At 38.9% G+C, this 26524-nt stretch overlaps 13 protein-coding genes across 13 annotated transcripts; 9 read left to right on the forward strand and 4 right to left on the reverse strand.

Annotated features, from left to right (window-relative positions):
* Nucleotides 1–148: 148 nt before the first annotated feature.
* Nucleotides 149–616, forward strand: HG535_0B02880 (hydroxyisourate hydrolase; the record flags this gene model as incomplete). Its single annotated transcript, XM_037287082.1, has 1 exon — nt 149–616. The coding sequence occupies one exon, from the start codon at nt 149–151 to the stop codon at nt 614–616; it is 468 nt and encodes a 155-aa protein (XP_037142977.1).
* A 399-nt stretch (nt 617–1015) lies between these two features.
* Nucleotides 1016–3445, forward strand: PDC2 (Pdc2p; the record flags this gene model as incomplete). The annotated part of the gene is made up of 1 exon (XM_037287083.1): nt 1016–3445. One exon carries the CDS (start codon nt 1016–1018, stop codon nt 3443–3445), a length of 2430 nt encoding a protein of 809 aa, XP_037142978.1.
* A 120-nt stretch (nt 3446–3565) lies between these two features.
* VPS41 (Vps41p) lies at nt 3566–6394 on the reverse strand (the record flags this gene model as incomplete). The annotated part of the gene is made up of 1 exon (XM_037287084.1): nt 3566–6394. The coding sequence occupies one exon, from the start codon at nt 6392–6394 to the stop codon at nt 3566–3568; it is 2829 nt and encodes a 942-aa protein (XP_037142979.1).
* Nucleotides 6395–6654: 260 nt separating this feature from the next.
* TFB5 (TFIIH complex subunit TFB5) lies at nt 6655–6885 on the forward strand (the record flags this gene model as incomplete). The annotated part of the gene is made up of 1 exon (XM_037287085.1): nt 6655–6885. The coding sequence occupies one exon, from the start codon at nt 6655–6657 to the stop codon at nt 6883–6885; it is 231 nt and encodes a 76-aa protein (XP_037142980.1).
* Nucleotides 6886–6946: 61 nt separating this feature from the next.
* On the reverse strand, nt 6947–9217 carry COG3 (Golgi transport complex subunit COG3; the record flags this gene model as incomplete). The annotated part of the gene is made up of 1 exon (XM_037287086.1): nt 6947–9217. One exon carries the CDS (start codon nt 9215–9217, stop codon nt 6947–6949), a length of 2271 nt encoding a protein of 756 aa, XP_037142981.1.
* Nucleotides 9218–9576: 359 nt separating this feature from the next.
* Nucleotides 9577–9906, reverse strand: PET100 (Pet100p; the record flags this gene model as incomplete). Its single annotated transcript, XM_037287087.1, has 1 exon — nt 9577–9906. One exon carries the CDS (start codon nt 9904–9906, stop codon nt 9577–9579), a length of 330 nt encoding a protein of 109 aa, XP_037142982.1.
* A 236-nt stretch (nt 9907–10142) lies between these two features.
* On the forward strand, nt 10143–11171 carry MYG1 (Myg1p; the record flags this gene model as incomplete). Its single annotated transcript, XM_037287088.1, has 1 exon — nt 10143–11171. The coding sequence occupies one exon, from the start codon at nt 10143–10145 to the stop codon at nt 11169–11171; it is 1029 nt and encodes a 342-aa protein (XP_037142983.1).
* Nucleotides 11172–11668: 497 nt separating this feature from the next.
* BEM2 (GTPase-activating protein BEM2) lies at nt 11669–18046 on the forward strand (the record flags this gene model as incomplete). The annotated part of the gene is made up of 1 exon (XM_037287089.1): nt 11669–18046. The coding sequence occupies one exon, from the start codon at nt 11669–11671 to the stop codon at nt 18044–18046; it is 6378 nt and encodes a 2125-aa protein (XP_037142984.1).
* A 183-nt stretch (nt 18047–18229) lies between these two features.
* On the reverse strand, nt 18230–19471 carry OXA1 (membrane insertase OXA1; the record flags this gene model as incomplete). Its single annotated transcript, XM_037287090.1, has 2 exons — nt 18230–19345; nt 19433–19471. 2 exons carry the CDS (start codon nt 19469–19471, stop codon nt 18230–18232), a joined length of 1155 nt encoding a protein of 384 aa, XP_037142985.1.
* A 239-nt stretch (nt 19472–19710) lies between these two features.
* Nucleotides 19711–20601, forward strand: PET122 (Pet122p; the record flags this gene model as incomplete). The annotated part of the gene is made up of 1 exon (XM_037287091.1): nt 19711–20601. One exon carries the CDS (start codon nt 19711–19713, stop codon nt 20599–20601), a length of 891 nt encoding a protein of 296 aa, XP_037142986.1.
* A 645-nt stretch (nt 20602–21246) lies between these two features.
* HG535_0B02980 (2-aminoadipate transaminase) lies at nt 21247–22599 on the forward strand (the record flags this gene model as incomplete). The annotated part of the gene is made up of 1 exon (XM_037287092.1): nt 21247–22599. The coding sequence occupies one exon, from the start codon at nt 21247–21249 to the stop codon at nt 22597–22599; it is 1353 nt and encodes a 450-aa protein (XP_037142987.1).
* A 185-nt stretch (nt 22600–22784) lies between these two features.
* SHU2 (Shu2p) lies at nt 22785–23549 on the forward strand (the record flags this gene model as incomplete). The annotated part of the gene is made up of 1 exon (XM_037287093.1): nt 22785–23549. One exon carries the CDS (start codon nt 22785–22787, stop codon nt 23547–23549), a length of 765 nt encoding a protein of 254 aa, XP_037142988.1.
* Nucleotides 23550–23869: 320 nt separating this feature from the next.
* On the forward strand, nt 23870–26332 carry UBP3 (mRNA-binding ubiquitin-specific protease UBP3; the record flags this gene model as incomplete). Its single annotated transcript, XM_037287094.1, has 1 exon — nt 23870–26332. The coding sequence occupies one exon, from the start codon at nt 23870–23872 to the stop codon at nt 26330–26332; it is 2463 nt and encodes an 820-aa protein (XP_037142989.1).
* Between the last annotated feature and the right edge of the window lie 192 nt (nt 26333–26524).

Raw genomic sequence — 26524 nt, forward strand, 5'->3', positions numbered from 1 at the left:
GGTCTTATGCGTAGCGATTATAATCAATGATAAAGAAACAACAAATCAAAAATTAATATAAATATGGCAAAAAGAGGTTAATGTACATCTCTAAAGACTTTTTGAGTAATAAAAAAAGGTTTCAAGAATCATCAAAGGTAATTCGAAAATGACCGAAAGGCCACCGGTGACTTGCCATGTTCTTGACACGACAACAGGAAAGCCAGCTGCCGGCATTCTATGTACCATCTACAAGCTAGATTTAGTATCTGCTGTCTCGCCAGATGGGAACAACATATTTGCGGAATCTTCTACATCTGAATTGAAACCACTAGCAATGGCTCGTACCAACGAAGACGGCAGAGTTGACCAGTGGACATTCAACCCTGATGCCTCGCAGAGAGAGTTGTTAGGCGATTTAGGCATTACTAAGAAGGATGGTGCGCCACTGGGATGGAGCACCTTGGTTCATGGTACTTACAAGATCAGATTTCAAGTTGGCAAGTACTACCACTCTATGGGACAAGCGAATTTTCATCCATTCATCGAAATTATTTTCGAAGTTCAAGACTCGAGACATTACCACATACCACTGCTGGTGAGCAATTACGGATACACCACCTACAGAGGTAGCTAAAAGAATGCAATAGATAATATACCTGTCTTTATGTTCTATATTTTTGTAAGGCATGTAGACCTCTTTTCATTCTGTCTGCCAAGTGAACAAACAACACACAACTTTATAATCAAAAAGGCCAGTTTTTGTCCGATAATAATATGCCCAAGCGTATATCGTCGTTGGTATTTGCCAGATTTATGGCAATAGAAGATTATTCTGAAGCTATCAACTACTATCGTGGAGTTTTTACATTGCTTTTTCCTTGTCGTCGAGACGTAACAACAGGAAGGCATCGGAGAAAAAAAAATGCTTAATCATGAGTACACCTTCATAAGGAGAGAGATAAAACTAATAGAGTCAGTGCCGCAGGCGTGAGTCACTTGAAAGTTAAAGTGTGGTTCGTTGCCTGTGTTGAAAATGCTTTCGATTGAGCAAAGGTATAACATCTGTCTGATGGCAGAGAGACACCCTAAATGGACTCAGTTGGAATTGGCTCGCTGGGCATACGAAACTTTCCAATTGCCAAAAATACCATCACAGGGAACAATATCGCGACTTCTGGCTAAGAAAGATATATACATGAACTGTAAAGATAACGAGAAGGCTTGTAATAGAGTTAGAAAGCCATATAATGCGCTGGTGCGCCGCATCCTTCAAGAATGGGTTTCGCAGAGTATATGGAACGGTATACCTATTAATTCTCCTATAATTCAAGATACAGCACAATCAGTATGGTACCGAATACCAGCAGAGTACCGTGAAGGCAACGGATCATTCTCCTATAAGTGGATAAACAATTTTTTGACTAAAATGGATATCAGTATATCTAACTTGGACGAAGAATTACCAAAACCACCAAAAGTTTGGACTTTTGAGGAAAGAAGTGCACTAAAGGAAATTTTTGCAAAAATACCTCCAAAGGATCTCTTTACGCTGGATGAAACGTTTTTGGCGTACAATTTACCATTGGATTATGCACAATATGAGGCTAGTCATATCCAGAGAAGAATTGAAGTGGCATCTGTCATGCTTTGTCTTAATTTGGAGGGTTCTGAAAAATTAAATCCACTTGTTGTGGGTAAGTATAACAGCTATAGAAGTTTCAGAAATTATTTTCCAGAGGATCCCGTTGATCCCGTATCACAATCGCTGTTGGGTGAAAAGATGGCAAGAAGATTTGGAATATCCTATCAAAGTAACCGAAAATCGTGGCTAACAAGTAATCTGTTTCACGATTGGCTTGCCCGCTGGGATAAACGATTGGTGGCTGATAATAGGAAGATTTGGATTATTCTTGACGATTCATGTTCACATAGAATTATCAATCCAAGTCTAAAAAATATCGAACTTGTTTATACATCAGCAAACTCAAGGTTTTTACCGTTTAATTGGGGCATCCTAGATGAATTTAAGACAAGGTATAGAATCCAACAGTACCAGGCATTAATAGAGCTACAAAACACTCTGGAAAAAAGGACACATAAAAAAATGTTGATAAGCTTTGAGCAAAGTCAACTGACAATGTCAAACGCTTTCAAATTTATCAAAAAAGCTTGGAAAGGAGTTCCTATCGAAACAATAAGAGGTAACTGGAAAAGTTCCGGAATATTACCGCCAGAGATGATTCAGCTGGATGAGACAGTCAGTATGGCTTTTAAAAAGAACGAAGTACTTGAAGCTGAACTGAACCGTCTCTGCAATCAATTTTATTGTGCCAAAAAGTGGGACCATGATATGTTATTGGACCTGAACATTGAAAATAAGAATACCAACTTTTTGAGTACCGAAGAGCTGGTCGAGAGTGCTATAGTAGACGCAGTAGAGCCTGTTACTCAGTCAAATAATGGTGACGTCTATACTCATTCAACCTCAAATAGTCTTAATGTCAATCCCCAACTAAGCGAGTACTATAACTTCGATCTTTTTAATGATCGTAATTTGGCTGTTGATATGGGTAATTTGATCGATAATTCAGAATCTGACAACGAAACAAAGAGTAATTTCGATAAGAATAATACTGAAAATCAAAGTAAAGTCACTAACTCAACGAATACGAACGACTCAGTCATATCAAGCAATCCGGAGACAACATTGAATCACGACACAAATAATAGCAACTACGCGGTTAATTTTGATAGAATTTTAGCGAATGAATATATGCAAGATCAACAAGGAAAGCTTTACAATGTAAGCACATTGATCGACAAACCAAATTCATTGATGAATGAAAACGGTATACTTGATTTAAGGGGTGTTGGAATTGATACTTCAATAGTACCGTCAGATTATTTCAATGATATGTTTCCTTCCTCAGCTGTGCCAGGCACTGCAGCGCCTTTGACATCCGGAGGTAATACGAGTACCGGGATACCACCACAAGATATCAACGCTCCATACTCTGATAATAATGCCACGCAACAACACAATACATCTTCTGCTATAACTGGTTTTGAAGATCCAGCTTTGAACCGCATCATTGATAGTGCTGTTGCATCTGATCCGGCTTCCGAATCACTTCAGGAGTTCAATTCTGCACATCATCCCGGAGCAACCTTACAATCTCATATCAACCTAGCCAAATCGTTAGGAAATATTTTAAAACATACGGAAGCCCGAGAAGTAAGCTTCTCTGATAGAACGATAGATGAAATCAAATTCAATTATCAAGCAATACTTGGTAAAATTAAGAAGGGACGGCGACAAATGCATAACCTTAAGGCCAGACGAGGACAGGTGCAGCTGGAAAGATTTTTGTCTTCTGCAAGTCCCAGTACTTCCGATATATCCCCACAAAATGTTCAAGGTCCTGTAGATCTACAGTTACCTGGTAATGCAACTTTTTTCTGACTACTTATTTGGATCATATAACAATTCATCTACTTTCATTAATATGTACTTTATTTATAAGATCATGAATTTAGGTACGTTTGTACTAATGCATGAACGTATGCGAGCGAAAAAGAAACACTATTTATCATCAATGTTAAATACTTTTCCCATAGTTCTAATTTTGAGAAAACCATCGCATATATCCCCAGTCTCATCATCGACTATTTTCAATATATTCATACGAACAAGTAGGTTTAAGACATTATCCTTAGAAATCCTGCTCAAAGTCTGCTGCAAACCATCAACCTCCATGTTATCAGGCATTGCCCTAATAACTTCAAGATATGCTTTTCCGAACTCATCAGGAGAATCTAGCAAAGCTTTCACAAATTTCGGTTTGTCCATACTGTAACCAATCATGAATTCCCATAGGTCAGAGTCTCCCCAGTTTTTCACAAACTCTATAGCAAGATGTGGATCATTTAAATCGTCAATGATCAAAGAAAGTGCTTTTTTATTTTCACCAATCTTTCCCCATAAGTAGATGAGCTCATTAGATAAGCCCTCCTCTTTCGAGCAAAATTCTATTGCCTCTTCAACATCGTAATTAGATTTGGTTTTTAGAAATTGCAGCAGCGCTACTTTGTTGAACCTCGCGTACAACTCTATTAGATTGTTTTCAAATGGAGCACATGCGATTGGATCTGCCAATGAGATTTGTTCCAGATATAGAAAAAGGATCGGTAGTAAGTAACCGTGTTCTGAGAACAAGGCCAATATATCGTTTGGTTTCAGATTATGACGATTTTGCACAAGTAAATTTATTGGTTTGTGAAAGACTTCTCTTAGCTTACCGATAGGTAGGTCAGGCAATAATTCTAACTCATCATTATATGGCAACAATACGATTTGAACAATTTGATTTCTGAATTGAGAAATTAAACCATGAGATAGTAACAAATCAAAAACTCTTAAATCTTTTGTTGCGAGCATATGGGGAATTGCCTTTGAATATCGATTTTCTGAAAGATAGAAAAAGATAATTGCTTCCCTATATGAAATTTCGTACGTATCATGATTCTCGATTTTTTCTTCCAATTCATCTTCAAAATGTTTAACTGAAAAATATCTTGACGGCCACTTCTTTATTAATATATCGAAATCCTTCAAATCAGCTTTATCGAGATAAAAATCAAGAGCCTTATCATAAATGCCTTTATTGAATTCAGGTTTCAACGGAAGTCTATGCGCGATTGAACCAACATTGCCGGAGTCTATAATTCTTGCGAGAATTGTTTCCCACTTATCTACAGCATATTTGCAAAATTTTCGGTCAACATTTAAAGTCGTACTAGTGATAATTAATACTAGATTTGATGCTGCATCATCCCACTGGTTCCTATCTATGAGTTTTTCAATACCGGTGAGACCTGTGTCTAATCTGGTGTAATCATTGACCACATACTTACCAATTTGCCATGCTTGTAAATATTGCCCATTCGCGATATACCATTTATAATGGTCTTCTAATGTCAATACTTGAATTCGAATGGCGTCGCTGGCACTAATTAGAAAATATTCTGGAGATGAGTTATCAATATGTTTGCCAAGGTGATAGTCGTTCAATGTTAAACTTTCATAGTTCTTGAATACAATTTCATCGTTATATACATCATTTCCGGAGAATACATCTATAATCTTGATCTCAGGCATATTTTTTGGTGTGTCTTTCGATTCAGAGAAGCCTAGACACATCAATTGATCATCTTTAAACGATGAAATGCCCGCAATGTGCATTTTTATTGAAAAATGATGTTCCAAATCAACTTTTCTATCAGGAACTGCCCGAAGACTAGATGCTGCACTTGAAAGAATGGAACCAAAATTCATGCCTTGTCCCGAAGTTTTCGCTAAGGACACCTTGAACATCCATATATACTCACCCCAAGCAACAACGATTCGGTCAACTTCTGGCAAGTGAACGTGCGGACGATATAAATCAGGTCTTGTCTCCGTTGCCCCATTTTGTGGAAAGGGGATGTTTAGAAGTTGTGTTTTTGAGTTTATTCCACAGAACGTGATACCATCGTCGTTCATCCAGAATATAATGTCGTCCATAGTATAAATCCCAACAATAGGACCTCGGCCCTTTGCCAGGACAACATCTACTCTATTACCTAACCAATTTCTTTGAGAAAGAATAACTTCACCAGCCATTCCACCTGATACGAATGTTTTAGATGTTTTATAGTCGTTGTCTAATACCACTGCTTGGACAGGTCTTTTGAAATCAAACGCCGTTACATTAGTAGGATCGGAGACCAGTCCAATAACGACAGTACCATCTATCGAGGCAGTAGCAAAATATGTCCCTTCACTATGTATGGACAGAATTGATGATCTGTGACATTTAACAGTATGAGTTTTCGTAAAATCAGTCTTGGTCAGAATGAGAAGCCCAGAGTGAGTTCCAAATATGAAGAAATCATCATGAAATAGACATGCAGATATGGAGTCCCTAGCAAACAAGCTACTCGGCAGTTCGGTTATTCTTGTATATTTCAATAACGGAGGTTCATCATTATCATCGCTCTCATCTTCATCTTCATCTTCATCTTCATCTTCATCTTCATCTTCATCTTCATCTTCATCTTCATCTTCATCTTCATCTTCATCTTCATCTTCATCCTCATCTTCATCTTCATCTTCATCTTCATCTTCATCTTCATCTTCGTCGCTACTATCCAAACTGCTCTGACTCTCCGGTTGAACTCCATTCTCGCTAACTTCATCGTCAATGGTACCAATACAATGATTTTGGCTTTTATTAGAAAATGTTTCTTGAATGATGGCATGGTCATAAACAGTGTTCGCCGTTTCATCTATGGGTTTCTCTTCATTTGAAATATCTTTTCCGGGAGTTTCATCATTTACATGAACATCTGCTACAGTTATTTGATCTCCCATATGCCCCTATGTAATCGTTTCTATCAAATAGGCCAGTTGGAATTTTCATGCAGTAATTATCGGTAGTAATTAAGCTGGCCACTGGCTCAACAATTGTATATCTGTATTGTTGCTTTTCCTTTTCATTTTGCAATTGTTATTGAACTTCCAGATGCCAAAACCTTTTTTTACATCAAGAATTGCAGGATGTTAAAAGACACTCATCGAATGTGTGAAGAACAATCGTTAAGAGGAAAACAGTTGCAAAAAAATCAGGTAGTATGGCAAGGGCAAGAAAAGGGGCGTTGATTCAGTGCGATCCGTCCATCAAGGCTCTTATTATTCAAATTGACGGAGAAAGAAATGACATAATTCTGGAGGAACTAGATGACACCCATCTCCTTGTGGAACCTAGCAAAGTTGAGTTCATTAAACAAGAGCTAAATAGACTGCTGTCTAAGAACATATATGATCCATTGGATGATGAAGAGAATGAGCAAAAGGAGAAATAGTTGGGGAATGAACTTAGATAAGGTTTTATATAATTTTGCGGTATTCATACATCCTACAAAGCTACATTATTTCGATACTTTCCACCAATTTATTTGTGACTTTGTTAATGAAATCAGCAAATACATCAGTATACATCAACTCGGAGACTTGACTTTTGTCCAGGCCACCGTTTTCAGCTTTTTCACTTACATTTTCATAAAAAGCATCATAAGACCGGATGATCGTTTCCTGTATGGCATCAAGCAAATGAATGACTATTTCACTATCCTCGATGAAATTACAGATTTGAGCATGTATGTGGGGTAGATGTTCTTCAATGTTATTCCTTAGTTCTAGATTTTTTTTCAATAAATCTTGGTCATGCAGGTTATCCACTTTTAAGGTATCTTCTGTTATAGATTTTGCCACACAGTCAGTGAAATCTTTGATAAGGTTACGCAATTCAGCCATTAGTTCTGTTCGTGCATCCACCATACTATTGACAACTTTGGGAACAAGTGATTTTGCAACACTAAAAATAGATGTTGCGCTTTGCCCTCTCGATCCATCTGATGTCGATTTGAAAAATGCTTCAACCCCAGAAAAGTCTAAGTAAGTTTCGTTTACCGTGTATTGTATGTTGAAGTTTTGAATTTCCTGACGCAGCATTAATAAGTTTTTCAAGTACGCTAGCTTAATATCAAGATTATTAACACCACTTGAAGAAGATTGTACCATATCATAAGCCTTTCTTAACGATAAGAGACAATCATGCACAATATGATGTGCGAGGTCATCAAATATAACGGAATTTACCATTTCATAAATCTTTGACAAAAGCCAAAGTGATTTTATTAGTGTCGGGTAGTAAGATCCTGCATCATTATCCCACACATGAACAATTGAGGGCCGAGTAAGGTCTTTTTCAGGATCAGAATGATCTTCTTCCCGGGTCTCCAATTTCTCACCTGTTTTTTTCCTTCTAGAGATGATGAATGAGTCCTTGGTAGGTGTATATTTGACAATATTCTCTTGAATATAAATCTGAACTCTCAAGATTAACCTTGCTTGCAATTTTTGAACAATTGGCTCGAAAACTTTGTCAAATTTGATATCATGGAATTGCTTGGAATACTCTTCTGAGTTTTCTTCAAATTCGTAGTACTGCGAGAACAGTGTAACTGAATCGCACAGCGTTGAAATTTCTGTTTCACGTAATATTTGTGTTCGCACACCATCGTATAATGGCTCACAGAGCTGACAAAGCCACTGATTAATTCTTTGGTGAGATTGCTCCTTTGGGAAAAATTTAATAAACAGGTTATATTCATCAATACAGAGCTGTTGATAATATGACTTACCTTCTTGAATAAACTCAACCAGGTTGTATTCCTTCTCATTATTTGTAATTTCTTTAATAAGTGTCGATGTCACTGGTTGTAACAGCTTCGAACGAATTTGAAAATACTGATCGTAGCACCCATTTAAAATAGAGTTTATTTCGTCATGATATCTTGCAAATTTGTCATTGTTTGCTCTTGAAGTTATCTCAATTACTTGTGCATAATAATCTTCTGCGCTCATCGCGAATTTATTATATAGCAATGGCCCCGTAGAGACTTTTGAAACAGTCGCTGAGCGGCCTGATAACTTTTCATTGATTTCAAAGAAAATTTGAGTTAGGAGATTTTTCAAATAATGTGCAATTAGCTCACAAGCTCTAATCAAACATCTTTTGAATTTTATCCTATATTTCTCAGAGTCTCTGAAATCGAGATGTGAGTCCAAAAAAATTAGAGATGAATCTAAGTTCGAGAGCATCGTTTTGAAAGAATTTTTTCTCACAAGGTTTGCTGAGGAAGAGTGATTCAAACGTCTAATAATTGGTTCTAGCGTGTCGAAATATTGCAGAACAGGCGAGATGCCTTCGTACAGCTTAGTTAACTCAGTAGTTTCCTCATACAAATTCCTCGTCTTGTTCACGAACTTCGTGGTATTAGAAGATATACTATTAAACTTCTCAATCGATTGCGTTAGTTCGGCATTTACCCGCTTGGACTGTGCCATAATAGTGTCATATTGTTGAATATTCCTATCTAGTTGTTGCAAATATACCACGTATTTTTCATATCTATCAACCGTACCGACAGCGGAACTAGGAGCCTTGCCACTCCTCAGGGATTCCAGTGGCTTCTTAGAGGTCTCTTGATCATCCGCAATTGTAATTGAAAGCTTCTCAAGTTGATTGAAAAGGTAACTATCATCAAGTAGATGCGGAACGGTCTGATATTCTGTACCGCGGCCATGCGATGCAATGCTCGATACAATTGAGTCTCTCCGGGCCCTCGTCATTATAGCCCCAGATGCTGCTGGGATGAATTCGAAGGTATGGCGTTGTCGCTCTAGGCTCTGTTACATGTATGTATGTTATTATGAACCAATGTCCGTTATGAACCGTGCAGTATGACAGTGTAAACCTCAGTACTTGAACCAGATCAACATCCGTCTGCATGACGATGCATCACCTCACAGTGGTCTATTTTTCGACCTCCAGACGGTCCATAAATAAACGGCAATTTAGCTATATATTTGTATACATAGTATGCATGTATAGTGTGCGCCGACAAGCCCAATCAGCAGAGCCCGCAGAAGCAAAATCGACAAAACCTCCTCACAAAATAATCCTATTTACAAGCCAAAGGGCAGCCCGCCTACGATGATTTACTTCTCAGCTTTAGCTCTTCTTTTATCTTGGCCTTTTCTGCCTCTATATCAATACCCAGCTCCTCCTGTAACTTTTTCTCCAGCCTTAGTCTTTTCTCGAGTCTTTCTTTCTTCATTCTTGCCAACTCAGCTTTTATCTCGTACGACTCCTTGGGAATCTTATTTAGAGTCTCTGGATCTGGCCAAAACCCTGGAACATTCAGTTTCTTATCGGTATCAGTACCAATATAGTACATCACAGCGACTGGTGCCAACAAACAGAAAGAGAATCTAAAGATTTCTAGCTGTGACCGCGTATATTTGAAAGGTAACTTCATCTGAGACCGTGTAGTATCACTATCAAGAGCACAGCGTCAAATACTGCTACTTTGTTTGCTACAGTATCCTTCAAATGTGTTGAATATTGTTTTATATGGAAGTGTCGTAAGGAAATTGTTACCCGCAACTTAAATTAAGCGATGAGCTGTGCGAATTTTCCAGCCATAATTATTGAACGATATAAAGGGCCGGCGCTAAACGTTTTGTATAAAGTCACCGGGGTAGCAGTTATCGCATGTCTGATAGTAAGAGAGTGAAATTGGATAATACTGGTACTGAGACCGCAATGGCTAAGATAATCTGTACGCATTCTGGTTCTTTCCACGCAGATGAAGCGCTGGCTGTATACATGCTGAAGCTACTACCAGAGTACAGTGATGCCGAGGTTGTGCGCTCGAGAAACGCAGAAGACTGGGAAAGAAGCGATATTGTAGTCGATGTCAGCGGTAAATACGACGGTAAGAAGTTTTTCGATCATCACCAGAGGGAGTTTATGGAGACGTTTAATGCCGATTTCAAAACCAAACTTTCGAGCGCCGGTCTTGTTTACAAGCACTTTGGCACTGATATCATCAAGAGTATCCTGCACGACGTGGCCCTGACTGAGGGGGACTTGCGAGTCTTGTATGTAAAGGGATACAAGCAGTTCATCGAGTCCCTGGATGCGAACGACAATGGTATCAGCAAGTACGACGTTGACGAGCTCAATGTCAAGCCAAGATTCTCAGACACTAACATCTCCATTCCTGGCGTCATATCCGCTTTCAATCCGGCTTGGAACGGCGACTGCTCGGCTGCCAAATTCGACGAACAGTTTTTCAAAGCTAGCGATTTCATAGGTAAAATCTTCGTCAATCTCATCACCGGTTATGGCAAGTCGTGGCTGCCAGCCAAAACTCTGGTCAGAGATGCCATAAATGACAGACTGTCAGTCGACCCCTCAGGCAAGATCGTCATATTAAGGCAGTTTTGCCCATGGAAAGAACATCTGTTCGATGTTGAAAAGGAACTGGATCTGCAAGGGCAGATCCAGTTCGTCCTTTTCGAAGACAGTGCTGGTTCGTGGAGGGTTTCTACAGTTCCGGTCGTTGCTAATTCTTACAAGTTCAGAAGAGGTCTACCAGAGCCTTTGAGGGGACTAAGAGACGACGTATTAAGTGAAAAAGCTAATATTCCTGGCTGTGTCTTTATCCATGCCGCCGGATTCATAGGGGGCAACGCCAACGAGGCTGGTGCGCTCAAGATGGCTCAGATATCGTTATAGACTGCATCCCAACGTTTTTAGCAATTTTTATGTTAGTTTATTTATTCGTTACTATAGCGAGTTACATAGTTACCCGCATAGAAGTAACGCTGTTGGCGCTCTTCCAGCTGCTTACGCGCATCAAAGTGACAATTCGAATGCCCTAATTCTCCTCGTTTTAAGACATTTTTCGAAACATGTTAACGATCTTTATACTTTAAAAATAGGTCGCATAACAGACCAAAATTACGGCCAGCTGCGTCTTTGATTGGATATTTTGGACGACGTTCAAAAAAACGTTAGATAACTTGGATTAAATTTTCCATAGTTTTCAAGGTATTCGTTGCTTAGCGAAGTTGTTGTGCGATATAGATCAAGGCTGTTAAGTTCGTTTCCGTTTCGTTTCCTCATTGCGCAAGAGATATTTAAACTGAATTGTTTTTGGCGCTTGTGACTACCAGATTTCGAGGGTTTTGCTAGACACGTAAGAGTAGGAGGAGGTCGTTTTCCGCAATAGAATGAAAGGTCTAATATGGCCTTCTAAGAATAAGAATAATGGTACGACATCGAGGCGTTCGAGCACAACTCATGTTATGAAGGGTTCAGGGTACACTGAAGGGCATTCGTCACCATCAGGCTCCGCGGTCCCCTTGGGATGTGATGGCAATGTTGGGACGACGCTTGCGACCGCGGGCCCCAGCGTTTCACCTGTAAATAGTAGCAACAACAGCAGCAGCACGGTAGGTGGTAAGAGAAAAAATAATTTCTCTTTGAAAAAAAACTCCAGTGATAATCTGAATCGGTCAAACGGGATCTATAAAAACGAGTCTCATAACTTGTCGCTGAGGAGCATTGGCTCTTCCCTTCATAGGAGAGATACATCTTCAATAGACTCAGAGTCTACAGACCGTTCGCTAAAGTCAGAATCTGAATATGATACGACGCGGTCAATCGGAGAGGAGTCTGGTACACTTTTCGGAGAATCCGTTCATTCTTCGGGCACATCATTGATTAATCAATCTGTGTCCCAACATATATCAGTTGAACAATCTATGGATGTGACCACAAAATACGAGAGTAGAAACACAACGAAGTCTTCGATATCTCTCAATAGTGGAAACTACGATTCTACTGTACTGAAGACAGGTTGGATCAATAAATCTCATGGTACTGTTACTGTCAATGTTCATCCACATTCTTCAGTTTATCTCCAGAAGACAGAGAGTCACACAAGTTCCAGGAATAGCTATAGAGAAAGTAAGACGTTCAATACAGAGGGCTCGGGGGTGGAAACACAGATCAGTGTACCTGATTATAAACTTTATAGAGCTCAATTGAAAGGCCCACTGTTGAATCTCTTCAAGAGTGGTTTACACGGTAATGTAAAGTATTTTGATCCAGCGCTCGCAGAAACGAAATCTGATACAGCATCGAACCGTCCGAAGTCTTCTCTCAGCAATGATCATCATTCTACTCAAACCAAGACTTCAAAAAATGTCTCTACCATCAAATATTTGAATGAATCATATCCACACCCAGGTCTAAAGTTGGATGAAGATGGTAAAATAGTATCAGGAAATGTCGAAGCTTTATGTCATGCGGTGCTTTTTGCATATCAAAATGATGACCCAAAGAATGAAAGGGTAGTCATAAATTTACTATTAATATTGCCACTGATTGATGAGTTTGTTAAATTCTTAAATATGTTCAATCAGTTTGGTTCGACTTTTACAAAGCACAGCTCCAAAGTCTCGAGCAGTTCTACGCAGTTTTATCACATATCATCAAGCGTTGATGTTTTAATGACGGAGAGGTTAGGCCTTGTTGTCAAAATAATTTTGGACATTTTCCCTAGTTTTCTGTTAGACGATTCAATTTTTCAGGCAACAATCAAGCTGTTAGATACAATTTCTTTGCACAATGATGAGATTTCTAATAATTTGAAGTTTTACGTCGCCGATAAGCATAATCGATTGAGTAAACTAACTGCATTTAGTCGATCATCTACGATGCATAAGCCTATTGATGTGAATAATAGTGGAAATCTTCATAATATTGACATCAATATTAGTAATAATCAAAACAACAACAACAACGACAATAATAATAATAATAATAACAATAATAATAATAATAGCACTAATGAAAATGCATTTGGAGGGAATTCTTATCAGCATAATCACAATGTCAATAATAACAATAAAAACAAAAATGCCACCGACATTAGAAAAGGTAGTCGATTGCTGGACGATATATTTTCTGTGGAAAAATTTCTTGTTATGGACTCCGATAAACTAGCAAAAGAGGTACATTCAATTAACCTGAAGTTTGACAGAAAGTGGGCCCCAAGGTTTGATTATTCATTACTCTACGATTCTAAATATATCAACAAAGATATTGTTGCGTTAAACCCTTTGGTATTTAACAACAATCACAACATTCACTTTCTAGGGAGGTTACTAATATGTCACTTATTTCCAACCAATAGAAGTGCTTCTATGAATCCAAAATTAAGGGCCAAAGTTTTGACAAAATGGATTGAATTTGGTGGGTTGTTCGAGAAAACGGGTGACATGGTGTCTTGGCTAGCTGTGGCAACTATTATCTGTTCAATACCAGTTTTGAGATTAAGTTCTTCCTGGAAATACGTTCCTGATCAAACTATTAAAATTTTGTTCAAAGATTGGATTCCAACCATTGCTCAACTAGATCGCAGGCAGATGTCTTTGAAATCGACTAGTAGCGTATTCATTCTAGCTCCCCCCAACTTGGACGACCCTTTCATAAGATCAAATGTCATTTCCTATTTTGGTGATCTTATAATCCATGGGGATGATTTGCCGGACTCTTCAAAGTTCAAGTATTTGGAAAAGAAAATAAATAGAACCAAGAATGCATTTTTCAAATGGCAACAGCGACTTGATTCCTTAAATTCCGAGTTACAAAATTTAGACGAGAATGCAGCGGACATAGTGCCAGAGTCAAGCCAAATTTATCATTTATGGGAGTATCATTTAGCACAGCCACCACTCAACATTAAAGCTTTGATGCGTATCAGTTTGCAGTATGAGCCTCCTAGAGTCGATCAAAAAACTTATAGTAAGATTGGAAGCAGAAGAAGTCCATTATCAAGTGGCGGTTATTTACCAATATTGTTCAATGACTTTTTACCGGTATGTTCATTATTTTCCAAAAGTTCTTTGATTACTGCATCGGGTGCGTATTTATCTGATGACAATAATAAAAATACGCTCTCACGGTCGAAGTCTACCTTTCGCCATTCGAAACTTGAAAGTACCGATATTACGCATCTGAAACAAGAAGCGGTTGAATTGGATAGTCCTGCTGTCAATCAACTCACCGGCCTTTCCGAAATTGATGCGCCTTTGATTAAAGAGCTATCATCGAGGCAGTCTAATAGGCAATGCATGCTGAAGTGCATTCGTGATGCATTCAATATAGAAAGCGATTTGTTTCGTGTGTCCGACCATTTGATCTTCAAATCTTTAACCGATATCGAAGCCAAATCAGCCCCATCAAGTATGGTCGTCGAAATGCCTAAGAGGTTCTCGCAACAATCTTCAAATAATGTAGTAGCTTCAGGTTATGATTCATCTAATCGGTTGAGCAGGACGTTAGAACATATGGATTTATTCAGCAACATGGAACAAGTTTCTGGAAGCCTCAATGGATCTCTAATAAACGTGGTCCTCAAATGTGCGTCAATCGATAAAATGTGTGATTTGTTGGTCCTTACTGCATCAGTATTCTCCAAGTTTATTGATTGTACGGATTTGGAGAAGTATTTCTTCCATAAACGGCAAAGGGATCAGCCTCGTTCAAGATCATCTAAAGGTTCCAAAAGTGAGGATGCACTAGGATTGCTGGATTATGCTTTCGTGAAGCTGTCCATGAATATGAATACTTTCACAGAAACATTTTTCAGCTCTTATAAGAGTTTTGCCACTACAACATATGTGTTGGAAAATATAGCACATAGATATGTTGGAGCCAAGGGCTGTGCATTTTGTATATCTCAGCTTTTAGGATCCAATGATTCCAAAAGCAAGAAATTGGATCCATCCATCAATGAGCAAAAGTTTCCTCAGTGGGACACTAGAATCTCAGATAATGAAAACGTCAATCCTTCATACTGGGTGAAAATTCAGGTTGGAGCAGCAGAAGCACTATTAGGCTTGGTGAGAAATCACTATTCTGACTTTACTGATGATTTAGCTTGCAACTCTACTTTACTTGATATACTCAAAATAATTGAGCAGGATGTTCATGTAGAATGGCCCGTCAGATTGGGCCATTTAAAAGGCTCGCTTTCTTCTGTGGATTTTAAAGAAATTGAAGATCATGTCTCCTTTTTAAGTGAGGTTTTTCACGACATCAAAATTACCTACCAAAAACAACTCTACAGACCATTGGGTGTTACGAAAGTTTCTAGAAAAGTCACTTCATTAATGGAAGGATTCAGATCGATGTCACTCACTGATTTCAATTCTTTGTGCAATTCTGAGACTAGCGATGACTCAATGATTTCTAGTTTCCGACATTTGAAGTACGATAGCTATGAAGAAACTTTGAGATGGATTGAGTCCCTTGACAGTTTTATCTCAGAGAAGTTTTCTTTTGTGACTCCCCAGGATTGGTTTACTACTTATCAGGTTTTGGAGTCAGTGTGCTATGGATCACTTACTTCTCAATTTTCATTCCCTTTGCGTTCAATATCTTATGGCTTAGTAACTGCAGGAACTTCACAGCTCAATGAGCTTAAAATCATGGATATATTCACGTGGATTACTACACTACTTACCAAAACTGAGCATGGTGAAGTCTGCTGTTTGGAAAAGCTCCCGGAATCTGTTCAGCTGCTGGTCAAATTACACAGATCTTTGGTTGTTTTTTTTGATACTCAAATATTAAATACCCAATCTACAATTAATGGCAGGATTGAACTATGTGCAGTCGTATTGCAAATCTTGAATTTTGTCCGGTGGAAGAATTCCTCGCTGGACCTTTTTCAAACCGACGACGTCGATAATCCCAACGAGATTTCACCCCACATTCCATCATTTATTGAAACAGCAATCAGTCATGCTATTATGTCACCAAAATCAAGGTTGTTTGAGCACTCTTGGAATGCCGCCCATGAAAAGATGTGCTCACATAAAGTGCGTAAGGATTTTTCATCAATGTGCGATATTTTAAAGAGCATTGATCACAAGCATATCAAATCATTTATTGGGATTGACGGCGCGTTCATGTCGGAGAGAAGTAATCTATGCCCATGTCCTGGTTGGATAATGTCAAGGTTATTAGAAATCTCTCAATTTGTTCCTAATATGAGCATCATTAATTCAAAATTGGTAAATTTTGATAAAAGACGCTTTGCTAGTAATATAATCTCTAATTCAATGGATTTGGTGCCTCGATTAGGCGACAATACGGACATTCAAACATTTGGAAAGTGCTTATTCTACAACTTTGATGACCCCTCACACATTTATGGAAAAGTAGTAAAATCTGTTGCCCATTCTGAAGTCAAGGCTCTAAAATATCAGATCAAAGGGCTTTTCAATGAACTGCTTATAAAGGAGGTCGAGAAGGTCAAAAGGGATCAAAAGAAGGCAGAATTGTTAACAATACAAGAGCGGGAAAATAACCGCTCCATTATCTTGCAGCATGTGATGCAAAAGAAAAATAGAAGCTCGACAATACTCTCAAACATGCAGAATGGTGCGCCTGTGTCGCAAGGACTATCTAAAACGGCATCGAACGCGTCCACTTCGTCATGGGCTTCAAGAGATAAGCGAAGTTCCGTAACCTCTTTCAGCGGCCGAAACTCTCCTACATCTGGTAGTGGCCACAATCACATGGGTAAAAAGCTTGGGGGCTTTTTCAAAAGACCTTTTTCCATTGGAGGGTTCAGCTCTAGTGGTTCTACAAGTTCACTGAGCAGCATTTTAATACCTGATGTTCAGGAAAATGGATCAGTGTCGCCATATAATTTGCCTTCAATCGATTCCACTGCGGTTCAAGATCAAAAGCCTGTCTATTCCTTGAAAACATTTGAGATCAAGACAATTGTGGCGATAATGAATGAAAGAGAAATATCTGGATATGCCTTTTGTTTCAAAATAATAATGCTCGATAATTCTCACTATATACTGCAGGCCACGGGTGCCGAAGATATGGCAGAATGGGTCAAAATGATCAAACTGTCAAAGAGATATTCATTTCATTCAGAAAAATTCAAAGGAAAAACTTACAACAAAATCTTCGGTGTTCCTTTAGAAGATGTTTGTGAGAGAGAAGGAACAGTGATACCGAATATCATTGTGAAACTATTGGAAGAAATAGAACTGCGTGGCTTAGATGAGGTGGGGCTGTATAGAATTCCAGGATCCGTCGGAAGTGTGAATGCATTAAAAAATGCTTTTGATGACGAGGGAGCTATAAACAATTCTTTTACTTTAGAAGATGGGTGTTGGTTTGAGATTAACGCAATCGCTGGCTGCTTTAAAATGTATTTGAGGGAGTTACCAGATTGTCTTTTTACCAATGAGAGGGTTTCCGAATTTTCTGAACTCTCCCAGATGCATAAAAGCTCAGTCATTACAAAGGACGAGTACATTAAAAGAATGGGATCGCTTTTGCGTAGTTTACCAACCTGTTATTATCAAACAATGAAAAGGATAGTGTTCCACCTGAACAAAGTCCATCAGCATGTTGCCAGCAATCGCATGGACGCTTCCAATTTAGCCATAGTGTTCTCCATGAGTTTTATAGATCAAGATGACTTGGCAACTAGCATGGGATCAACGTTGGGTGCGGTTCAAAGTATCTTACAACAATTTATCACTGCACCAGAGATATATTTTGGCTAATAACAGCTACCAGTCATCTCACTACTTATCTATAGAGGCGCAAATGCTCATCCACTTTATATAATCATACAGGGTCTTTTGTAATGCAAGAAGAAAGCTGTTGCTCTCAGTTTGCGGTATGATATACCGAATGAGAAAATATCATATGTAAGCTTAAAATATTCACAAGTTTTAATGTACATTTTACAATTGTTTTTTTTTGTTAAGATCAGATCTACGGACAATCTTGATCCTGCTGTTTTCTTTTAATTCTTTGGTTTTTTCTTGCTGTTCCTTTTCTCTGTCTTGCATCAATTGCCTTCTCTCAGCTTGCTCTCTTGCTTTAGCCATGTTTTCTCTAAAGGACTCGATAATACCTTTGGCCGGTGTGCTAGTGGATTGTGGATTTTTCATGACTTCCGCTATGTTCAGTTTCCTTCTGACCCACTTATTTCTTAAAGTTAGAGTTTGAAGAACTGAGAATGTACCATTGACTGCGAAATAAAGGACAACGCCCGCGGACAAGTTCATTGTAGCTGGAATAGAAAGTAATGGCAACATTGTGAAAAACTTTTTCATAGCGGGCGTAAATTGCTGGGCACCTGTTTCACCACCTAATCTTGTGAACGAAATTAAGACTGCTGCTGTTATCACTTGCAAACCAAGATAAGGGTCTGCTTGACTTAAATCAGTAAACCAGGCAGCACCTTGATTAACAAAGCCATCAACGGGATGGTTTGCCATTTCTCTAATACCGCTGAAAAATCCCAAAGCAACTGGAATTTGTAGCATAGGAGCCGCCAGCCATCTATTTTTGATGCCATTATCAGCTAAAAGCTTCTTTCTTTTGAGAGCATATTTCTGACCTTCAACCAACTCCGTTGTTGCCATTATCTGTGCAGTTATCTTATCGAGCTCGGGTTTTATGTGAGAATTACGAGCTATGGTGTCAGAGGACTTGACGTACACTGGAAACATCAGCAAACGGACTAAAATCGTAACAGTGCAGATTGTGCCCCACCAAGGCAAGCCAGTGTATACATGCACAGTTTCTAAGGCATGCTGAATCACATCAGGAGGCCACCACCAAGTCTTGGCCAATCCAATACTCTGCAAATAGCCAATATGGTTCGAAGTTTCGCCAACCGCAACAGCTATTTGATCAGAAATTGACGAAGAAATTTCGCCAATATCATCAACTGAAGGTAATTGAGTTTGAAGTTCCGTGATTTGAGATTTTCCCGGTGTCGAAGATTGGTGTCTTATTCCAGCAACTCTCGATGGACCAACCCATGCAGCTCCTAAAAAGAGGTTTGTTCCCTTGCCAACAGTCTTTTATTTTGGGGAAAACGTCAGTATAATGCTCAAGAGGTCAATGTTATAACATGACAAGAATAAAAAACATACAAATCTGGAGGAGGTACGTTGAATACAAAATCTAAGCATTATGTAGTTACACACGCTTCTTCTTGTTTTAAATCGATACATTGACTTCAACATCAGAATGAAATGGGTTTTTTTTTTTTGATGCTTTTCCCAATCGCTTCCACACCATAATTAGAAAAAACTAAATAGAGGAAATACATAAATTTACGAACCGAAAATCACATATTCTACCAAGATCATGGCGCTAGGCTATCAATAGTCGAAAAATTGGGTGTTTTCTGTGCCATAATAAGGTAGTCATGTCCGGAATTTTAGTGTTCAAGAGATGTCTAAGCGATGCACAAAGGAAAGATATTTTATTAGACTGCTTGAACAATAAGTTTGATAAAGTACTTTCCACAATCAGAAAAATTGCGCCGGCTGACATGGATTATTCCATTTTACAAACTATCTTATCCAGAGGTTGTTATCATGGTCACATTGAATCTGTGTCCCATATATGGTATAAATATGTGAGGAGGGAAAAATCACTCATTGTGTCACCTCCATTGCTGTGTGAGATCGGGACCCTCGCCCTGAATGAGGGCAAATATTACCTTCCAAAACAATTGCATTACCATTTCAAATTATTTTTTGGCCCTGAATCAAATTCTAGTTTGGGTCAATATACAGAATACGAATTGCTGAGAATAAAGGTGGAAAGTTTTGCAAAGGGCACATCAAGCTCAACAAACTTCAGGGAGAAATGGAAGGTATTTCTAGAAGATGTAGACCATCACTTTCCGCCAGATTTTAGGCTCAGTGTGTGGGACTACCCACATTTGGCAAGAAGCATCCCCCAAGGTGATGATGATAGAATAGTTAAAATGCTATTTACAGAAGATCAGATTGAAATCGTAAATAATCACACTCTTCCCTTGTTGCTAAATATGATTCTCCTGCAAAAGCAGCACAGCATCGAACGCAAATTCAATTTATTTAGACGATTTCATCAATTCTGTCCAATACTAAAGTACGACGATACATTGACCATTTTACTCAGGCAGTGTGAACTTGCTTGTGATGGCTACCGCATGAATGTGCTGCTTGAGTATGTTCAAGATAACAAGATGCCGCAGCTGTGTCGCAAGGCCTCGGAAATTATGCTTCGTGCAAGGAAGCAAACGAATCATGCAACAATACCGGTTTAATGGCTCTTGAAACATGCACAAACGGCCGTGAAACCAGTACAAGAAGTTTGCCCGCAATTTTCGCCACTGAAAGCATGCCGGACAGATGAAAGGTTTTCTCAGGCTCGAGGTTTGATTTCCACAGGTAAAACTCTTACAACTCACTTTTGACTTGGTTTCGTTCCCGGAGTTCCTCTTGATTCTTCCATGACCACTGCGCTTAAGGGCACTGACAATAATTTAGCTCATAGTTGAACCATCACTAGGTATAATGCCATACATTGAAATATAACCGCAAATATATATTCTAATTTTTTTATTTTGAGCTCCATGGAAGTAAAATATGAAAGCATGTGAGTTAAACAGTTGAAGGCTAATCCATGCACGACTTTGTCAACCACTCCCAATAAAGCTGCGTAAGAGTCAATTGATAGGTTCATAATCTTCACATACAGCATTGAAGGTAGTAAGATGCGATTTATGATTGGCCTTCATGACTTTGCTGCCGTTTTGTTGGTTGTGTTGTCATGTCGCCATCACCTTCCGAAATTTTTTTCGAGCATATATATATAAAGATCATAAACTCTATAAAATGGAGGCATTCAGTGAGCAGCTTTTGAATTCCAGCTGTCGTTCAGTTTACCGCACCACCATTTCGATTGCAAGATGAGTATGGATATTCCTGGCGTGTTCAATTTCTTTAAAGGGCATCCATCATTCAGGTTATTACCAAATAGAGCTGTTATCGCTGCTACAACAAAACTATTAGACCCAGAATTCAGGGATTATGATGACGATACGAATAATAGGCATCCTTTAACGTATGGGTCTGATGAAGGTGCGTATTGGGTTCGTGATGCAATCACCACGTTCAACAATGATCAAACATTCCGATTTCAGAAGGACGACAGAGGACGATCGAAACCCGAGTTTTTAAATCTTGATTCAGGAGCGTCTTATGGTGTGCTGAGTATACTGTTGCAAACTACGTTACCACATACTGGCTATACAAAACAAGCATTTGTCGTCACACCGACCTACTTTTTGATCAACAGTTGTTTTATCGATGCAGGGTTCTCCGGCAAGATAACAGCCATTGACGAGATTGGTAACGGAGAGATCAATATCGACCTATTAGAGAGAAAATTGGAACAATTTGAGAAGGATCCAAAGGACTCTCAGGGAGAAGAAGCTTTAAAACCGATCATGAATCCCCTCAGAAAAGGTCAGAAGAAAATATATAAGTACGTGATGTATTGTATCCCCACCTTTTCCAATCCTTCTGGATCCTCATATTCGGAGGAGACAAAGCTGAAATTGATTGATATCGCCCGTAAGTATGATATGCTGATTATTACAGATGACGTGTACGATATGTTGACATTCGAGGAACCGTTTGATGAGCTACCCAAGCCTCTCATCCGATTTGTCCAGTTAGATAGAAGAAGTAACGAGGATCCCGAGAGCTATGGTAATACGGTGTCTAATGCGACGTTTTCGAAACTGATTGCACCGGGGCTTAGATTTGGCTATCACGAAACAGTTACAGACAAACTAGCAGCCCAGTTGTCTCATGGGGGTGCAAACACGTCTGGTGGAACTCCGTCACAACTGAACTCTATGATTGTCGGTACTATGTTACTTAATGGATCTGCTGCTAAAGTCCTCTCCAGATTCAGGGAAGAATTTGCGAACAGAGCAGAAGCACTATATGAATCAATCAAAAAGTTTCTACCGAAGGAGACAATGTTCGAAATGCCCAAGGGTGGGTACTTTAGTTGGTTGACATTACCTGAAGGGTACGATGCAAGAGAAATAGGTAAGATAGCTTACGAAACATATGGAATTATACTTGCAAATGGTTCTGACTTTGAAGTCATAGGTGATGAGAGAAACTGGGGTGCTAGAAGTATCAGAATGTCTATTAGCTTTCTTGAAGTTGATGCCATAAGTAGTGGTATCGAGTTATTAGGCAAGGTCTGTCAAGAGTATGCGAGTAAAAAGGGGATTGAATTTTAAGTAAAATCTAAACCTGTATATATCATTCAAAAGTCTCAAGTCAACATCGCCATCGCGGTGTTTTTCAAGTCTTTCATTTTTATCTATCTTCTCTTATCATTTGAAAGCTATAACAAGTATCAAACACCTGCACGCGGATAATAAGAGACAACTGCATATTTAACAGGCGCTACAAAACTTCACAAATGGCTGGGGGGCAGTCCATGAATTACAGTAAGCTTTTCAGTCGATTAATAAACAAAAATGGTCAGATGGACGACACCATTGCATCCTTTCTATACTATATGTTCCCAAAGGAGATGTTTGTACGGGCTTTGTCACTCATCGAGTCTAGTAACATGTTTATATATGCATTCGATATCCAGGAAGTGAATTCCAGGGCAATGGAGCCCTCCGATTCTGCAAGTACAAATCCTGACGAATCTGTTCGACAGAATAGTTCGGAATCAACGTCTTTTGTTCCGGCAAACAAGCCCAGTTCACCACATTCAGCTACAACGCACGTACTGGTAGCCCCTATATATGAGAACGACTCTGAGCTTCTATATCGTCTGATTGTGAAGGCTGATAGTGACACAGATCCCTCAGTTTACGTCGATTTGACCAATTGGTTTTGCTCATGTGAAGAATTCGCGAATGGCTTCCTAGAGCATGGCCTCAACGGCACTTCTAAGGAAGATGACATTGCACAGAGGCTAACAAGAGAAGTTACTGAGTTGCAAGACTTCTCAGATGATCGGTTCGCTCAATTGGACGCACATAGCCTCTCAAAGCAGCGCTACTTCCATCATGATAAAGTTATGTGCCCCCATCTTCTGGCATTTTCGATACTTCTAAGATCGTCACCGTCAGTGCTCCAGTATTTTGCAGTAAACAAGGGCCAAGTTCTACTGATACCGATAACCAATATGGATGAATGGTTGAAGCTACACATTAACATTGTGGCTTGATCCATTATTATATTATGTTATGGCTATCGCTTTCACGTGATTGATGAAGCTGCTAGCAGCGAGAAAAATTTTTTTGGAATGTCAAAAGTTCATGTTAAATTAAAAAACGAAGATATACGCATTATTTTCAATGCATTTGATCATCTTAGAAGTCCGTGGTCAGCCAATTGATTTGATATCTTGGCCAATAATTGCATTATCACAGGAAGCTTAGGACGTTAATAAAAGTAGTATCCTAGAGCGCTATTGGTTTTCGCCATTCGATTTAATTAGCCTATTCATTTTCGATCTTTGTTATTGATAGTTGAGATTTAAGTGCCATGTCAGCCATCAACTCACATGATAATGGTGAAGAATCTTACTCAATGTATCCTAAGACATCTTCTCCACCGCTGCCATCACAAGGCAGTATGCATTTCCCAGCTTATCAGCCTCCAGTTCCGTTATATGCTTACCCCCAGGTTCCGTACATGTATGCAGGTCAAACTCCTGCATACCCATTCAATATGATGAATCAGAACCAGATGATGTATCAAGGAGGAGCTGGTGGCAGCATGCCGCAGCAGAACGGTAGCGTTGGTGCAAAGAAAAAATGGAGCAACGATGGAAACTCTGGGGGTTCCAATACTAATATGACCTCCTCGAAGGTTCCTCATTACCATCATCACCAGTCTAGCCCAAGCTATCATCCTGCCTCTGTATCATCCCACTCAAATGTCAATTCCCCGATTAATTCGACCGCCACTTTGACGTCTCGTGCTGATCAATACAAATTTTTTGTTCCAAAGACTGGTCCATCTGAGATTTCAATGCAGCTACCACTGTTTTTCAATACAAAAGAAGAGGATTACTCCAAGGCTAGATCGAAGAGGCATGCGTTGAGGTTACGTATTTTGCAGAATAGCAGCGAGAAAGAAGAAAACTACAAATTCGCCAGCAAGCAAAAGGAGGATCCTAAAAATATTGCAGAGGTGACAACTGCTAAAGACAACATTGGATCAGAAATATCGTCTCATTCGAAAACTGGCACGTCTGCTTCTTTGAGCACTGCGACATCTCAAGCAACTCTACCTGAGATACCACCTGTTGCAAGTCCTCCCCCAGCAGCATCTACCCCTAACTCCGTCAAAGTCACTTCTAAATCATGGTCAGCAGTGGCATCCAATGCGGTTTCAAGAACAAAGCAAGTAGCAGTCGTTAGTAGCCTTACAGAATCAACTTGTTCCTCGCCAACTCAATCCCAATTGTTGTCACAGCAACAGTCGCGTGTGCCTCAAAGAAAAGAAGGTGATTATATTCCACCATCAACTAAAGGAGCAGAACCGTTAGGATCCATTGCATTGAGGATGTGTTATGATCCTGATTTTATTGATTATACATTGAAGAGTCCAGCATTCGAGAAAAATATCTCTATTAAATCCGTCGTACCACGAGGCATTGTTAACAGAGCAAATGTATGCTTTATGAGCTCTGTCCTCCAAGTTCTTTTGTATTGCAGACCTTTTGTTGATATATTAAACGTTGTAGGTACTAGAAATCCCAACACAAGAGTAGGTATTGCACAGTGCAAATTATTAGATGCCTGCATCAACATTTATAAGAAATTTGGCAAAGATTCTTTTGAAAATGAAAAAAAGATTTCCCAAAAAGCTAAATCATTGCAGCAACACCAACAAGCGCAAGATCAACAACAAGATCAGTCTCATCAAACATCTGTAATAGCAACAGCTGCGGATGCCATTAATCCTGATGAGTTCTATGGATCTCTTTCAACCATACCTAAATTTAAAGATCTCAAGTGGGGCCATCAAGAAGATGCGGAAGAATTTTTGACTCATTTGTTAGATCAACTGCATGAGGAATTTATTTCTTCCATCGATTCACTAACGGATAATGAAATTCAAAATCTTTTAAAAAGCATCAATGATGACCAGCTTAGAATTTTCTTTATTAGAAATTTACCAAGCTATAAAAAAGCAGAGTTCAACAAGAATACATCAACTCAATTGAAAGAGCTGCTTGCAAAATATGACACCATTACAGAAAGTGATAAAGAAAATGGCTGGCACGAAGTTAGTGGAAGCAGTCGAAGAGGCAAAAAGACGAAATCTGCTGCCAAAAGAACAGTTGAAATGGAAGCATCTCCAATGTCCTGTCTTTTCGGAGGGCAATTTCGCTCTGTTTTAGATATCCCAAATAACAAAGAGTCTCAGTCAATCACGCTAGACCCCTTCCAGACAATTCAGCTAGATATCTCTGATAAATCTATCAACGACCTAGAGACGGCTTTCAAAAAATTCAGCGAATTTGAGTTTCTTCCATTTAAATCTTCCTCAGGTGATGACGTTGAAGCTAAAAAGCAAACTTTCATTGACAAACTTCCTCAAGTATTACTTATCCAATTAAAGAGGTTCCAATTCATCAACAATACGGATAAAAACAACAGCATGGTCAACTACAATGCATACAATGGTCGTATTGAAAAAATTTGTAAAAAAATCAATTATGATCATGAACTTATAATACCGACAGAATCGATCTCATCGTTTACTTCACAAGGAGAGCAAGATAGAAGGTACACGTTAACAGGTGTCATATACCATCACGGTTTGAGTTCAGATGGTGGTCATTACACTGCAGATGTGTACAATAAGGAGGTTGACAAATGGTATAGGATAGACGATGTTAACATTATAGAATTAAATAAGACAGATGTCTTAAAAGGTGGTGAAGAGGGTGCCGATTCTAGAACGGCATATATTTTAATGTATCAGAAAAGCTAATTAAATATAATGGTAATAGAAAGTAGCTTAGAAAAAAAGTAATGAATAATTTTTGCATTTATGACAGAAGACTTCAAATTTCAAAGTATAATGAGAAACAATGATTACCCCAAACTAAAATAAATTATGCAAAGGGCCAGAAGGAGGATCTTGACAATGTAAATTCTTTATGAGCGACTTCAGGTCCAAAAA

The sequence above is a fragment of the Zygotorulaspora mrakii genome, chromosome 2 (genome assembly GCF_013402915.1).
Source record: "Zygotorulaspora mrakii chromosome 2, complete sequence".
Taxonomy (NCBI): Eukaryota; Fungi; Ascomycota; class Saccharomycetes; order Saccharomycetales; family Saccharomycetaceae; genus Zygotorulaspora; species Zygotorulaspora mrakii.